At 42.6% G+C, this 15,275-nt stretch overlaps 1 protein-coding gene across 5 annotated transcripts in view; it reads right to left on the reverse strand.

The window, feature by feature from the left end:
• Positions 1–478: 478 nt before the first annotated feature.
• LOC124138987 (alpha-taxilin-like) overlaps positions 479–15,275 on the reverse strand; it is a 30,198-nt gene continuing 15,401 nt past the window's right edge. For all 5 annotated transcript variants that reach the window (XM_046505924.2, XM_046505925.2, XM_046505921.2 and 2 more), the window contains exons 4-13: positions 15,026–15,165; positions 13,837–13,947; positions 12,953–13,018; positions 11,764–11,892; positions 10,280–10,399; positions 9,651–9,704; positions 8,531–8,623; positions 7,552–7,647; positions 5,410–5,539; positions 479–4,434 (exon numbers count right to left, since the gene is read on the reverse strand). In XM_046505924.2, coding sequence (XP_046361880.2) covers positions 3,845–4,434; positions 5,410–5,539; positions 7,552–7,647; positions 8,531–8,623; positions 9,651–9,704; positions 10,280–10,399; positions 11,764–11,892; positions 12,953–13,018; positions 13,837–13,947; positions 15,026–15,165 — 1,529 coding nt within the window. In that variant the 3' untranslated portion in view covers positions 479–3,844. The remainder of the gene's footprint in view (positions 4,435–5,409; positions 5,540–7,551; positions 7,648–8,530; positions 8,624–9,650; positions 9,705–10,279; positions 10,400–11,763; positions 11,893–12,952; positions 13,019–13,836; positions 13,948–15,025; positions 15,166–15,275) is intronic.

A 15,275-nucleotide genomic window follows, 5' to 3' on the forward strand; every position in this document is an offset into this window, starting at 1 on the left:
AGGGACGCAACTCTGCACAGCGAGTTGCGGCGCCTTAGACGACTGGGCCACCTGTGCCCCCCTTACAAGCATTTAGCACTTTGTAGAGCAGTTCTCCCAAGGTGACCTGAAGTGAAATGGTTCATGTTCAATATTACATGCATGTGTGTGTGGCTGTTTGTACTAGTCCAGACTAATGCCGATTTAATAGTGCTAGCCCACTGAGATACCATGCCGCAGTTAAACATGAATACCCATCTCAGCATACTGACTCCGAGCCGACCAGTCCTTGTTTATTCCCTGTCATGCCAAGCGCCAGGCAGGGCAACAACAAGTACTACCTTTAAATATCTTTTGGTATGACGTGGCAGGGATCGAACTCCCTACCTTCTGCTCACCAGGCAGACACTCTACCACTAGACCACGGAGGTGGTCCTTGTCTTCAGGAATTCCATCAACCCTGTGATTCATCAGTTCCACACAACCAACCAGAACAGTCTCATGGTGTACTCCTTTATTCAGGTCATACAGACAGTCACCGTCTGTCCTCATTCAAATTTACACCAAAATGAAACCAACTTGCATCTCTACATAAGCCTGGACACACTGCTAACTACAGGAAGGGGAGAAGGGGAGAAGCGACTCGCCTCACATAATACAGTCCTTGTCCCCGTTCCATAAAGGGATCTTAGTGCTATGATCGTAATCTTACAGTTGGGAGTTACGGTTGCTTTAGCGCTACGATAAAGAATGGGAGTTACTTTCGCCTTTGCGCTAATATGTAAGTGTATGTTCAAATATGGGATTTAGCGCATAAGCGCTAAGATCACTTTGTGGAACTGGGCCTTGGTCTCCCTCAACACCAGGAAACGCTGTACTAAAGTGAGTGAGTGAGTTGGGTTTAACGCTGCTTGAACAGTTTTCAGTCATATTCCTGCTTCCACTTTAACGCAGGAGGAAAGATCTGAATGTTGTACATGGTAACCACTTTGTGATGTCACAAACACATGTAAAGATGTGTGTTGACAGACAGATCATAACCTGGGTGAATCCTGTCTATCTGGTATTCAAGCACAAGATCAGTGGATCCTGACAGGACAAGGGACACAACTCTGTCCAGGGCACTGTTCCACAAAGCAATCTTAGCGCTACGACTATCGTAAGCTAGTGTTAAAGTATGGTAGTTACGATCACCTTAGCGCTAAGATGGCTTTGTGGAACGGGGCCAAGCACACAGTGGTGCCTTAGAGACTGACCAACTGACCCTGTTCGGTTCCGACTACCACACGGCATTCCACATTCAGGTGAAATTGTTTTGATCGTGATGTGGTGTCTTGAACTTCACATGAATTCACAAATAAAAACAGTTTTGTCTTTTGATCATGTTGTTTGCAAATGACAATAATTCCTTTTTTTAAAAGTAAAAAACAAAGTATTTGAACATAAGAATGCAAATGTTACATGCTTAAGGCTAATAATATCCGTAACGTGTGCAATCAAAACACAGTCTTTAGGCTGAAAGAGCCAACAGTACTGGGCAGTAATTCAAGAAGTCACCAACAGTACTGGGCAGTAATTCAAGAAGTCACCAACAGTACTGGGCAGTAATTCAAGAAGTCACCAACAGTACTGGGCAGTAATTCAAAAAGTCACCAACAGTACTGGGCAGTAATTCAAGAAGTCACCAACAGTACTGGGCAGTAATTCAAGAAGTCACCAACAGTACTGGGCAGTAATTCAAAAAGTCACCAACAGTACTGGTCAGTAATTCAAGAAGTCACCAACAGTACTGGGCAGTAATTCAAGAAGTCACCAACAGTACTGGGCAGTAATTCAAGAAGTCACCAACAGTACTGGGCAGTAATTCAAGAAGTCACCAACAGTACTGGGCAGTAATTCAAAAAGTCACCAACAGTACTGGGCAGTAATTCAAGAAGTCACCAACAGTACTGGGCAGTAATTCAAGAAGTCACCAACAGTACTGGGCAGTAATTCAAGAAGTCACCAACAGTACTGGGCAGTAATTCAAGAAGTCACCAACAGTACTGGGCAGTAATTCAAGAAGTCACCAACAGTACTGGGCAGTAATTCAAGAAGTCACCAACAGAGAGATGGAAGTTTGGCAAGGGATGAAGATATAATACAGGCTAACAATCAAATATGCATAAGTTGACACAAGAGCTTTCACTACTTTGCACTCAAATGGGTACATCTATTTTTAATCCTAAACCTTCCAATAAAAAGTGAAGTGTTTAAAATACATAAATACAATAAATGCCACTGCTGTCACAACCACTGTGATACAAAACAAACCTTAATCACCGACTACAGATGTAATGCAAACTCCACACAGCGTTCTCCTGTTTAACTCAGCATTGAGAACAAATACAAGCCCTGCTGGGAAGTAGGCACTGTCAGCCATTCATTTCCAACAAAGCTTTCTCTTTGTATATGACGTGTGACCATCGATCAGCCATAGTCTCTCATATAAAAGTAGGTAACTGGTTATCAATGATACACGCATGATGGTGTTGGTTGGTTTAACTACTAATGGATAAGATGGGTTATGGACACTAACAGTCTTATGCCAAGCCATCTTCAGATAACAAGGGTTATCCCCCTTTGTTTCTATCTACATCCCATTGTGTTGCTGTTTGGGAAGTTAAATATCAGACGATGATAAACACTTATTTAAAAAACAGACAACATAATTATTTCCAGTAGAATGTACGTAAATTCTTGGTCAACAATGGTCAAGAGCTGTCTACACCCAATCAATTAAGAACTCACACTTTAAAGTAAGTGTAATCAAGTGTTAAGTTTCACTACGATGACATACAGGCCCCCTGGGCAAATTTGGTACAATAAAGACCTTTAAATACACACAGAATCTACAAATGTGAAGCGTGAGAAGATGTTTTGGTATAAAAGATGCGCTGAAAATATGACCAATAGGAGTGGTGTTACAGTGAGAATATTGACCCCTCGGATGGGCGTTATAGAAGAACATCAAACCCCCAGTTGTGTCAACACTGTACCATCATCACACCAGTAACCATGGTAACAAATACTTTCCTCCCAACTCCACCAACATCATGCAATTTGTACAATGTATATGAAACAGTTTTGTGTGAGTTTCACAGGCCAATAAAAAAACGGGCAATGAGCATCACCACAATGGTATTTCTATACACAATGGTATTTCATATCACACTGCTATAGGTTTCTCATATAATAAGAACAGTATTCACAAATTTGGGTTGAAAATTATGTACAGTTTTATCTATTTGCTTCCACTCAAACGTCAAATTAACACGAGACTGAGATGTTAATTAAGGCATGAACAAACAAAAAGGCCAAACAGAAAATAAATCCTGTGGTTCCAATCTTATGAATTAATCAGGATCGTTTTTTCCAAATTAATTTTTGTTCATAAGATATAACTGATCTTATAGGGTGAAATCGTAGTATTTTCTAAATAAAATTACGTAACCATGGAAACTGTGAAAACAACTTGTTTTACCACAATAATGATACCTTATTGTCTCACTGTTCATAATTTGGAAATTCAAACTTGCACGGGGAACACCCTAAACACTTGGCACCCTGCTCCAAGAGATAGCCTGATCTTTTACCTGAATAATCTAGTTAGAAACACAAGATATTCAGGAACCATAATACTATTTCACATAGGTCATAATAAATAAAGAGTTCGTCTGGAGAGAAATGTAGCAGGTCTGAGGAAACAGCTAAAGGAAGAAATGAACTTCTCATAAATAGAATCATGCTCACAGGTCAGCTTATGTACATCCAAGGCATCAGCTACTGAGAAGGAAATGTGCAAAATAACACAATTCTAGAAGTATTAATCCACTGAAGTTATGTCATATTCGTCTTCTTCAGCATTTTCTGTGACTCCCTCTTTTTTGGAAGCATTTTCTGTAACTGCCTCTTGTTTTGAAGCATTTCCTGTAACTGCCTCTTGTTTTGAAGCATTTCCTGTAACTGCCTCTTGTTTTGAAGCATTTCCTGCAACTGCCTCTTGTTTTGAAGCATTTTCTGTAACTGCCTCTTGTTTTGAAGCATTTTCTGTAACTGCCTCTTGTTTTGAAGCATTTTCTGAAACCGATTCATTATTTAAAGCATTTTCTGTAACCACGGAGACTGCCTTCTCATTTGAAGTATTTTCTGTAACTGTCTCCTTGCTTGAAGTATTTCCTGCCTCTGGTGTTGTTTTTACTTCTGCAGTTTCTTGGGTTTTTTGTTCTGATGGTTTGGACTCTGTGGCCAACTGCTCGGCTGTGGAGCTGGATGGAGGGGGGACTGGCGGAGTTGCCTCCCCTGAATCTGAGGGCGCCTCTTCATCTTTAACAGGACTGTTTCTGGATGTTGTTTCAGGTGTGTTGGGCGGGGTCGCTGTGGGTTCCCCCTTATCACCATTTGCTTGTTGTAGGTCTACACAAATAACAGAACAATTACAGAGCATGACAATGAACATGTTTGTTTGTTTGTTTGTTTGATGTTTAACCAAACACTCAGCAATATTCCAGCTATATGACGGCGGTCTGTAAATAATCCAGTCTGGACAAGACGATCCAGTGATTGATATCATAAGCATTAGTCCACGTAATTGGGATACGATGACAAGCATCAACCTAGTCAGCAAGCCTGACCACCCAATCCTGTTAATCGCCTCTTATGACAAGCATAGACTTCTGAAGACAATAAATATGATATTCATGACATCAATATGATCAACAGAACAGATGTGATTGACTGAGCATGGCTTTAAGTAGATCATAGACCAAATTTACTACCCGGGGAGCTTGGACTAGACAATTCAGGGATCAATATAGTGACAATCCACATCTTCGAGGAATGATGACATACATATCAGCCAAGGCACCAAGCCTCTGATGTATTAAGTCGCCACTTAAGGCCAAGGTGAGGTGAAATGGGGTTTAACGTCGCGTCCAAGATTATTGCACGAATATAGCGACGTGCATGTACGTGTGTGTGTTTGTGTGGCTGCTTGTACTAGTCCGGACTGATGCTGATTTATAGTGCTATCTCACTGAGATACCATGCCGCAGTTTAACATGAATACCCCACTCAGACACAGTATACTGACTCCAAGCCGACCAGTCCTTGTTTTAGCCCCTTAATGCCGAGCGCCAGACAGGGTAACAACAAGTACCATCTTTTAACATCTTTTGGTATGATGCGGCCGGGGATCGAACCCCGGACCTTCCGCTCTCCGGGTGGACACTTAAGGCCAAATAGGTTGATGATGACCAATTCCAATCTGGAATCTCCACAGGGTGATAAGGAAGATGGCAGATGATATTTACACATTAGTGAAAACAACAAATGGATTTCTTCGACTGTCAGAAGATTAAGCATGTGGAACTATTGACCGGAGGTACTCACCATCGCTGACAGCTGCTGATGGTGCCGTGGATTTCTTCCCATGAAGCTCACTCTGCAACGCTCGGCATAATGACTCCAGCTTGCTTACTTTCGTTAATAACACGCCCTTCTCTTTGTCATATTTAGTTTTCTGAAATAAACATCACATCTCTAATATAAAGTTACCCCTATCAGTTCAAAATGTGAAACTGGTTCAAACCAAGTAGCAGGTAGTTCTAGTAATTGTGTAAGTTTTATTTGTCGTTTAACGCACACCCAGCAATATTCCAGCTATATGACGTCAGTCTGTAAAATATTGAGTCTGGACCAGACAATCAAAGGATTAACATCATGAGCATCAATCTACACAACTGGAATACGATGACACGCATCAACCAAGTCAGCGAGCTGACTACCCAATCCTGTTAATTGTACAGACAGACAATGCACCACACAAGGCCATGTGCACCATGATATTTCCAAAACAATAGACATGGAGGCCTGTCTACTCATGAATTAAATGAGATTACAAAGTTACAATTACTTCTACCACTAATATATTTACTTATATTATATTTACAATTTTACACAGATTTTTTATTACGGCTAGGTTCCTGTTTTAACCAATATTTACGAATTTACAGCTAAAAAAAAAACCATTTTAAAACTTCGACAAAAGAGCAAGCATCTCAAGCAGCTCAAATTACATAACAGCTTCATTATGAGCGAATCCTATTCAGTATTGTGGGAACTAAAATTAGCCTTCCAATCAAATAAGACATTCAAGAAATTCTGAGCAAGATTACTGAAAAGAAAGACGAAGATGGTGACATCACGAAGCTAGTGGAGACTACATCCACTGTACGTATAATAGAATGGAGACATAATTAACATGATAATCGGGGATGCCTCAGATAGTAAACAGATTGATAGCAAGCATCGTTAGATTACCCTATTTATCTTACACCAGAAGAGAACCATCTTCCCGAGGCAAGGGCGTTAACTGACTATAAAAGTCCAGTTTACACCCTTGCCGAACAAGGCTGGAATTTCCAGGCTCGATCTTAGCCCCGTGGCTATTATTATTTGTGTCCCACTTCTCATATCACTTGCATTTGCTTCAAACTAACGGCGGCGCCCAGTCAAGACGACCTGATCGATCATCAAGATCTATATTGTAAAACAACAGGTCTAACTTCGCGAAGTCACTAGATCACCTTGACTACAACTTGAAAAAAGATTTGCAAAATATTTGTCAACCTCCAGAGGCGTGTTCAGGAGGGCGGGTCACCGCGCGAGAGTACAGTGAGGCAATATCACGCCTTTCTGAACGGGAGGCTGTACTCGCTCTCACGGCACAGAATACAAAATGGCATCTCACAGGTTCACACATAATTTTATCACAAGTTTGATGGGTTCATACTTTGATGTTCATGATAACAAAGTGTTTATTTTTATTATTAGTCACATGTCCCTGTGCTGGACCAGACAATCCAGCAATCAACATGAGCATCGGTCTGTGCAATGGGGAAAGTCAGCGAGTCTTATCACTCGATCCTTACGGCAAACATATGGGTTGCGGAAGACCTATTGTCTTCCTGGATCATCATGGGTCAATATATTGAAAATGCAAAAATAACTTTTTGATGGTAGATCTAGTCTAAAAGATTATTCTTTTGACATCGGTTCCATTCTCGTCAAAGGCAATCATTTGTTCAATGTGCTTGGATCTTGCACCATCTTGGATTACGAGGCGAACTACCTCTTGGGCTTGATCGCGAGTACACGCGTGCGCTTGTGCGGTTAGTCGTGTTCAACAGCGCGCCTGCGTAATATCACAAGCGCCCGCCCTCCTGAACACGCCTCAGTTGGCAGTACACATGCTTTGCAAATCCTACAATTGACCGAAATCTGCACATTAAAATCCATGTTGTTTACAAACAAGATGTCTAGTTCTTACACATGATTTTGATTGGACTATGCATAGACTCTTTAGTCCAGACAAAATGTAACTCCAGAATTCCAGCCTAGTTTAGCAAAGGTGGAAACTGGACTGTTATAGTCAGCTTAAACCCTTGTCTCGGGAAGACGGAAAGGACCAAGCCATCATCCATTCCTCTGCATTTCCTGCAGCAGGCCTGGGACACAACACAAACTGCTCACCTCCTCTGCCATGCCTATAAGTGCTCTGTTACTGCTTTCCCACTTGGCTTTCCATTGAGCGCCTTCTTTCTCCAGCTTCCTGATGCGCTTACCCATCTAGAAATAGGACATTGATACGTTGAGTCTTTATATGCATGGCAAGAGAATAAGTCAAAGCCATAATTTATTTCACACTGTTGCAGTTGCTTGTTGTCTAATGTCGCATTGAGCAATATTCAAGCTATACGAGGGCTGTTTATATATAATCAAGCCTAGACCAGACAAACCAGTGACTGATATTATATTCCACTGCTAGAGAGGGCATGTTGACACTCAACCAACCAAATCACAAAGTGTGTCCAGTCAATCCTCCAAATCGCCTCTTACGAAAAGCATAGCTTGCTGGGACCAATTCTAACCTATGGGGGAGACTTTCTAAGAATTTTTTTTTTATATATATTTATTGAAACAAAGTCAATTTTCATATGCAATATTTTACTAATTTCCGTGTTTGATACACAAGTAAGGCAGAAATGTCTGGCTAATTGTCATAAGAGGAGTTTGAAAAGGAAAGATTATTATCCGAGCACATATGTCATGCACGTGTCAGAATTCTTGTATTTCCCGAGTGAGGGTAATAATGAATTCTTACAAGAGTTTCGCAAGATCAGTTTGACTCACATGAGAGTGTAATAATTTCTTTATAATCAATCATTTCTTAATCCTTTTGAGACCCCCTTAGAAAAATGCACTGATCACAATATCCAGATGAAGTCGTTTCTAGTAGGGGGTGATTCCGACTTTTCCTCACACTATGATCAACAATGAGGTGGGGATGACGTGAACAATACACTGGGGAAGTGTGGAGTGATATTTGCACCAGAGCAGATACGTTTTTTATGAACTTGGTTATTTCTAACCCAATGGGTAGTAAAACAAGATACAAAAATACACCCCAAAGTCATTGAGGAGCAATCAGTGTGAAAATATTCTGACTTACTTTGTCCATCTCTGTCTTGAATTTCTGGAACATTTCATTACTCCTGTTGATTGTGCTCTGGAACTCCTCATATCTCTCCTTGTACATCGTTAACTGAAAGTGGAACACAAGAAATGATAAACCACAATGATGGACTTAACAGTATAAGTTGTTGCAGGATCACGAGGGGTGCATGGGGTTTTATGCGTCCCGATCCGGAGGCGAGTGGCATAAAACCTAATGAGTGACAAATAAAACCCCATGTACCCCGAGTGATCCTGCTACAACAAATTTATCTCACCGATATTTTTTAATATGACATTGTAAAATAATTCAAATAAATTCCATATTGATAGAAAAAAGCTGTTCGATTGAGGTTAGGTTAGCTTGTGCAATGTCACGTGACATCCATTGGCTTGGAAAAAGCGTGCAGCTTTTTGCTTTGAAGCGGGGATTAACAGATTAAAGGATTTATTCTGTCTCTCAGAAATGCATGTGCAGCATGTAGAGCTCATGGCGGGTATAAAAGATTTATTACCCTCCACAGCAGGTTACACAGTATTTTATCAAGATCACATGGACCAATCAGATCTCATCATTCTGACATGGATGATGGATGAGTGTGGTTTTACGCCGCTTTTAGTAATATTCCAGCAATATCACGGCGGGGGACACCAGAAATGGGCTTCACACATTGTACCCATGTTGGGAATCGAACACTGGTTTTCGGCGTGACGTCTGACATGGAGGTATGATAAAGTACTTTTTACTCATTGTATCTCTCTGTGTACACATTGTACATGGTTAACTAAAAGTTGAACAAGAACAAGAGGATACAGTCATCCGTATCCCCACCATCCTTGCCATCAGCTCTCCCCACTAGCTATCTGTTACAAGGACGAAGAAACAATGTTTGACTTGACAAAGTCACTTTTCATTACAACACAATCCCCGCTAGCCAGCTGGTACAAAAAGTAGTCATGGTACTGGGGACCTTTTCTCTCCTGGACACCAAGGAAAGTATTTCTTAGCATGCTGAGAACACAAGTACATTTTCCTTGATACATATACAGATTAAAGACAGCAAAATATTCCCACCTGTAAACAAAGCTCCTTTAAAAAAAACTGCAATAGAGTTTACCTGTGTTTCAAGAACCTGTGACTTCTTCTGGGCCTCCGCCGTCTGTAGCAGAAGCTATAACACAGGAGAATCTCGGTGAGTGAGTGAGTGAGTTGGGTTTAACGCCCCTTTTTTACACTATTCAAGCTACATCACGGCATGCCAGCTTGATGTGGGAGGAAAGCTCAAAGTGATGCAGATCTCTCAAGCAGAAAGCATAACCATATCACATATATGTGGAGAAAAACAGCACTGTATTCTTCACAGTGTAATTCTATACCTTAAGGGTGTACAAGTTTGGTCTAATGCTGCTTTGAAGCACCTGATCAAAGCATCTCAGTACAAGTGAGAGATCCCAGGTGTTTACCACTTTGGTCCAGCCCAGAGCCACAGGTTGGGTGATGACAGTGTGATGATCATGATCAGGACAAAACGAGGATTTAAACCCAAACCAGATCCTGTCACAGGTAAGGGATACTACTCTGAATAGTGAAACGATTAATGACACAGGTCTTGAACACTTTGGTGAAACCCACAAGCATTGGTATGGCAAAGACTACTAAGAAAAAAAAGAGGCAAATCTGCACTTTGAACGAACGATCATAGAATCCTAGCATGCCTAAGGGGGACAACTCTGCACTGTGACTTACAAACTCCCTCTCCTTGCCAGACCTCTCCTCCAGCTCCTTCAACATGGCGTTGGCCTGGGCCAGCTTTGCCTCCCCAAGCTGTTTCTCCAGCTCTCGGTGCTGCACGATCTTCTCCACTTGCTGCAGAGCAACACACAAGGACACACTCAGGGCAAATAACAATGTCTTCACATTTCACTCATTTTGTCAACTACACTCGAACCCTAGTACAGTAAACTACGTTTATAACAAACACGCTTTTAACAAACTGACCAATATAACAAACTTATTGTTTAGTCCCAGTCATTTGTTGTATATATGCTGTATATATGCTTATAGCAAACTATGGTTATTACAAACTAAAATTAATGGTCCCCTTGAGTTTGTTATAACCGTAGTTTACTGTATCTTTTACCTAGCTGGACCGTGTTGTAACAAGATAACCAGACATTTGAGATAACAAGGCAGGAACATCCAGACAGATCTAGTAACAGTACTGTATTCTACGTAATAAGCGCCCCGCTGTAATAAGCGCCCACGGCGATATTTGCTAATATATTGGCAAGTGAACAATCCCAATTAGCACCCCTTCTGATTGATCAATGTACACAAGACTTATTTATTCGCGTATAATACGCACTCGTGTGTTATATGCACCTTAAATATGGGCAATTAAATTCTGGAAAAAAATATCTGTCGTATATAAACATTTCAGGCTGTCATCATAAACAACGAATTTATCTTTCAACTCTGGTTTTTTTCAACAAAATAATATTCCAAGAAGAGCCCCCTATTTCTAATTTTGAGATCGCCCTGGGCGCTTATTGCGTCGAATACAGTATGTGCATACATATGCAGCCCCGAGTGAGTATGGTTTTACGCCGCTTTTAGCAATATTCCAGCAATATCACAGTGGGGAACACCAGAAATTGGCTTTACACATTGTACCCATGTCGGGAATCGAACCCGGGTCTTCGGCGGTATATTCAGATCAGGAGATGAGATGACCATCTTAAGTGACAAAAAATACTCCAATGGTCTACTTCTAGTGTATTTCCTAGTAATTGTCTGATAAATTATTAGTCGGACTGAAAGTAGTTCTGCGTTTTGTTTTCATTGTTTGTTGTATGACACTGCATTCAGCTATATGACCATCTGTAAATAATCAAGTCTGGATCAGACAATCCAGTGATCCATATTGTGAGAAACAATACAGGCAGTAAGAGTATGATGACATGCATTAAACTGATTCAGTTTGGTTGCCTCTCACGATCAATATAGTAAACTGAAGACCTATTCTACCCTGGAAACTGCATGGGTGAAAGTAATATTGAATTAAAAAGTGATTTCACTTGGTGAAAATATTAATAATATTTTTCTAGAAAAACCAAGTATTATCAAATCTTGCTATAACCAATAGACAATTATTTTTATTGACTTAACACCCCTCAATGTTTTTATGTTGTTGCAACACTTCCCGGGCTTTAGATAAGACAGGTACTCACCTGTTCTCGTAGTTCGTATTGCTCCACAAATTTCTTCAGTTTCCCTGCCAGTTCAGTATTGTCTTCTCGTAGTTTGATGTTGCGTTCGTGATTGTCGGTCATCTGACTCTGAATCTCGCCAATTGTTTGCTGGAATCAAATAAATGATTGGCAATTAGGGACAATGTCAGCTGATAACATTAAAGTTTATTCATTGCAGAGTTCTGATTTGATTAAATAAAGTACTCAAAACAGAAGTTCAAGAACCCCTGAATCCATCATTGGTTGGTTGTTGGTTTGTTGTTTAACGCCGCACTCAGCAATATTCCAGCTTTATGACAGCAGTTTGTAAATAATCGACTCTGGACCAGACAATCCACTGACATCACGAGCATTGTTCCACGCAACCAAGTCAGCGAGCCTGACCACCCGATCCCGTTAGTCGCCTCTTACGACAAGCATAGTCGCCTTTTACGGCAAGCATGGGTTGCTGAAGACTTATTCTACCCCGGATCTTCACGGGTCTGATTCTATCAAATTTCTACAGTAAATCTGTCCTCATGACAAACCAACTCCAGTAATATTAAAAGAATCAGGTGTTCTTTGACTTCATTTGAGTAGAATATATCAATGCTCACTTGGAAGATGCTGTAATTTTTAATGTAGGCTTATGATAACAGGCATTCTAATTTGATTTCAGGTCAATCTCATCAAAAATGAGATCTTAGTACTCGTTATCACTACACACAGACCTGAGGACATTCCATTACAGATCATGACTTTCGCAAACTTTGAAATGACTAACAAGAGGCGACATTAGCCAATCAGAAAGCAGCTTTCTTGACCTGTACAACGCTAGTTTCAAAGTTTCTCATAAGGAACGCTCTGATTGGTTGGATGAAAGGTCCTTCTGACATGACCTATCCTGGTATATCCTCAGATCTATGTGTGGTTGGAGCGAGCACTGAGATCAGATATGAATGACATTGAGATTCAAGAGAAGTCAGTGATAAAAGAAAAGTGTCATGCCATGGCAGTTAACTACAGTCATACGTTGTTCCCTAACTTCTTTCGTGTAGTATATCATAACAGGATAGAGTCAAGGAAGCCTGGATAAAGATGGGACCACTGTGGTATAATGTTTAAACTCACAGCTGGACATAAAGTCTGTCTGTGGGGGGGGGAGAGTGAGACAGTTTGTTTTGGTTACCTGAAATTTATTTGAGATTTCTTTCCTCTTTTCATCCTCTTCTCTGGCCCGAGCCAGACTCTCCTCCTGTGATGGAATAGATGTTTGTATGAAGATCACAAGCATCAAACATAAGTAACATTACATATCGTTTGTTTGTAGTTTAACGCCGCACTCAGCAATATTCCAGCTATATGACGGCAGACTGTAAATAATTGAGTCTGGACCAGACAATCCAGTGATTGACATCATGAGCATCCCTGTAATTGGGATCGATGACGTGCATCAGCCAAGTCAGCGAGCCTGACCACCCGATCCTGTTTGTCGCCTCTTACGACAAGCAAAGTCGCCTTTTACAGCAAGTATGGGTTGCTGAAGACCTATTCTACCCCAGATCTTCACAGGTCTACACATCGTTAGAAAGAAGCAGGTGAACTAACATTCAAATTGTTTCAAACATTTGTATTAACACTCTGTATAAGGAATGAAACTTGAATCAGTAGCTTCTTTTGAAGTTTACCGGGTCACCAGGTTCACTTTAGCAAATTCAACATAGGAAAAATGAACCTTTCGGTGAAATCAGGTTTGCTTTGATTCATTTGTTGTTGATGCTGCGCTCAGCAATATTCCAGTTATATGACAGCGGTGTGTAAATAATCGAGTCTGGACCAGACAATCCAGTGACTGACATTGTGAGCATTAAATCACATAATTGGGTATGCAATCAACAAAGCCAGGCCACCCGATCCATTTCTAATAACAAGCCTACGTTGCCTGGACCTATATTTTTACCCGGGATCCCCATGAGTGTGTTAATCTTGACATTCATTCTTAAAGTTTATTTTTCAAGGCCTAACAGGCCCTAACTGAGCCTACAGTATCTACTGTCCAGATTGGACACTCACCTTTATGACCCTGTTGTGTTTCTGAAGCTCCCGACACAGACTCTCCAGCTTGGACTTAGCCATCACAGCCTTGGTATGTTCGGATTGAAGTTGGTCCTTCTCCCGAACAGTCTGTCAACAGTTTTGTTTTTCAGGTTAAGGTATTATCTTATAACATGTATTAATAGGAAACCACTTACACGACAGAGATTTTAATAATGAATCCAATACCACACACAGACCCCCCCAACACAAGCCTGCCCAACCAATCCCCCCACCCCCCCCCTCCCCCACACACAGTGTCCAACCCACACAGAGCCTGCATCATCCCCTCCCCCACACAGCGCCTGCCCCCCCCCCCCCCCCCCCCCCTCCACACACAGCCCCCCCCCCCCCCCCCCAAACCCCCACACAGAGCCTGTCCCAACCCCCACACAGTGCCTCCACCACCACAACACACAGAGACTGCCCCACTGCAAACAGAGTGCCTGCCCCACCCCACCCGACACACGCAGCCTGCACCACCCCACACATGCAGCCTGCACAACCCCACACTCGCAGACTGCACCACCCCACACACACAGCCTGCACCACCCCCCACACGCAGTCTGCACCACCCCACACACGCAGCCTGCCCCACCCCACACACGCAGCCTGCACCGCCCCACACACGCACGCAGCCTGCACCACCCCACACACAGTGTCCAACCCACACAGAGCCTGCATCACCCCCTCCCCCACACAGCGCCTGCCCCCTCCCCCCCCCCCCCCACACACACACACAGCCTCCCCCCACACACACAGAGCCTGTCTCAACCCCCACACAGTGCCTCCACCACCACAACACACAGAGACTGCCCCACTGCAAACAGAGTATCTGCCCCACCCCACATGCAGAGCCTGCCCCACCCCACACACACACAGCCTGCACCACCCCACACACACAGTCTGCACCACCCGACACACGCAGCCTGCACCACCCGACACACGCAGCCTGCACCACCCCACACACACAGCCTGCACCACCCCACACACACAGCCTGCACCACCCCATACAACACACAGGGCCTGCCCCACCCCACACAACACACAGGGCCCACCCCACACAACACACAGAGCCCACCCCACACAACACACACAGCCTGCACCACCCCACACACAGGGCCTGCACCACACAATTAGCCTGCCCAAACCCACACAGTCAACATACCACAACCATCTTCCTCTGGGCCTGTTTGAAGGATGCCTGCAAGACTCTATGCTCTTCATGTAGATCAGCATATTTTTTACACAGCGCTGCTAACTTCTCCTCTGTTGTATGGAGGCTGTTGAGGGCTCGCAGGATGTGCTCTGTGGAAACCAAACACAGCAGTCAGCAGCAGGAACAGGTCAACACAACAACATGGTCACACCAAGAGCAGCAAGCCCATGTCGCCAACATCATGCACTGAATATTCGCT

This window comes from Haliotis rufescens, unplaced genomic scaffold, assembly GCF_023055435.1.
Source record: "Haliotis rufescens isolate VD_foot unplaced genomic scaffold, xgHalRufe1.0.p SCAF_5, whole genome shotgun sequence".
Taxonomy (NCBI): Eukaryota; Metazoa; Mollusca; class Gastropoda; order Lepetellida; family Haliotidae; genus Haliotis; species Haliotis rufescens.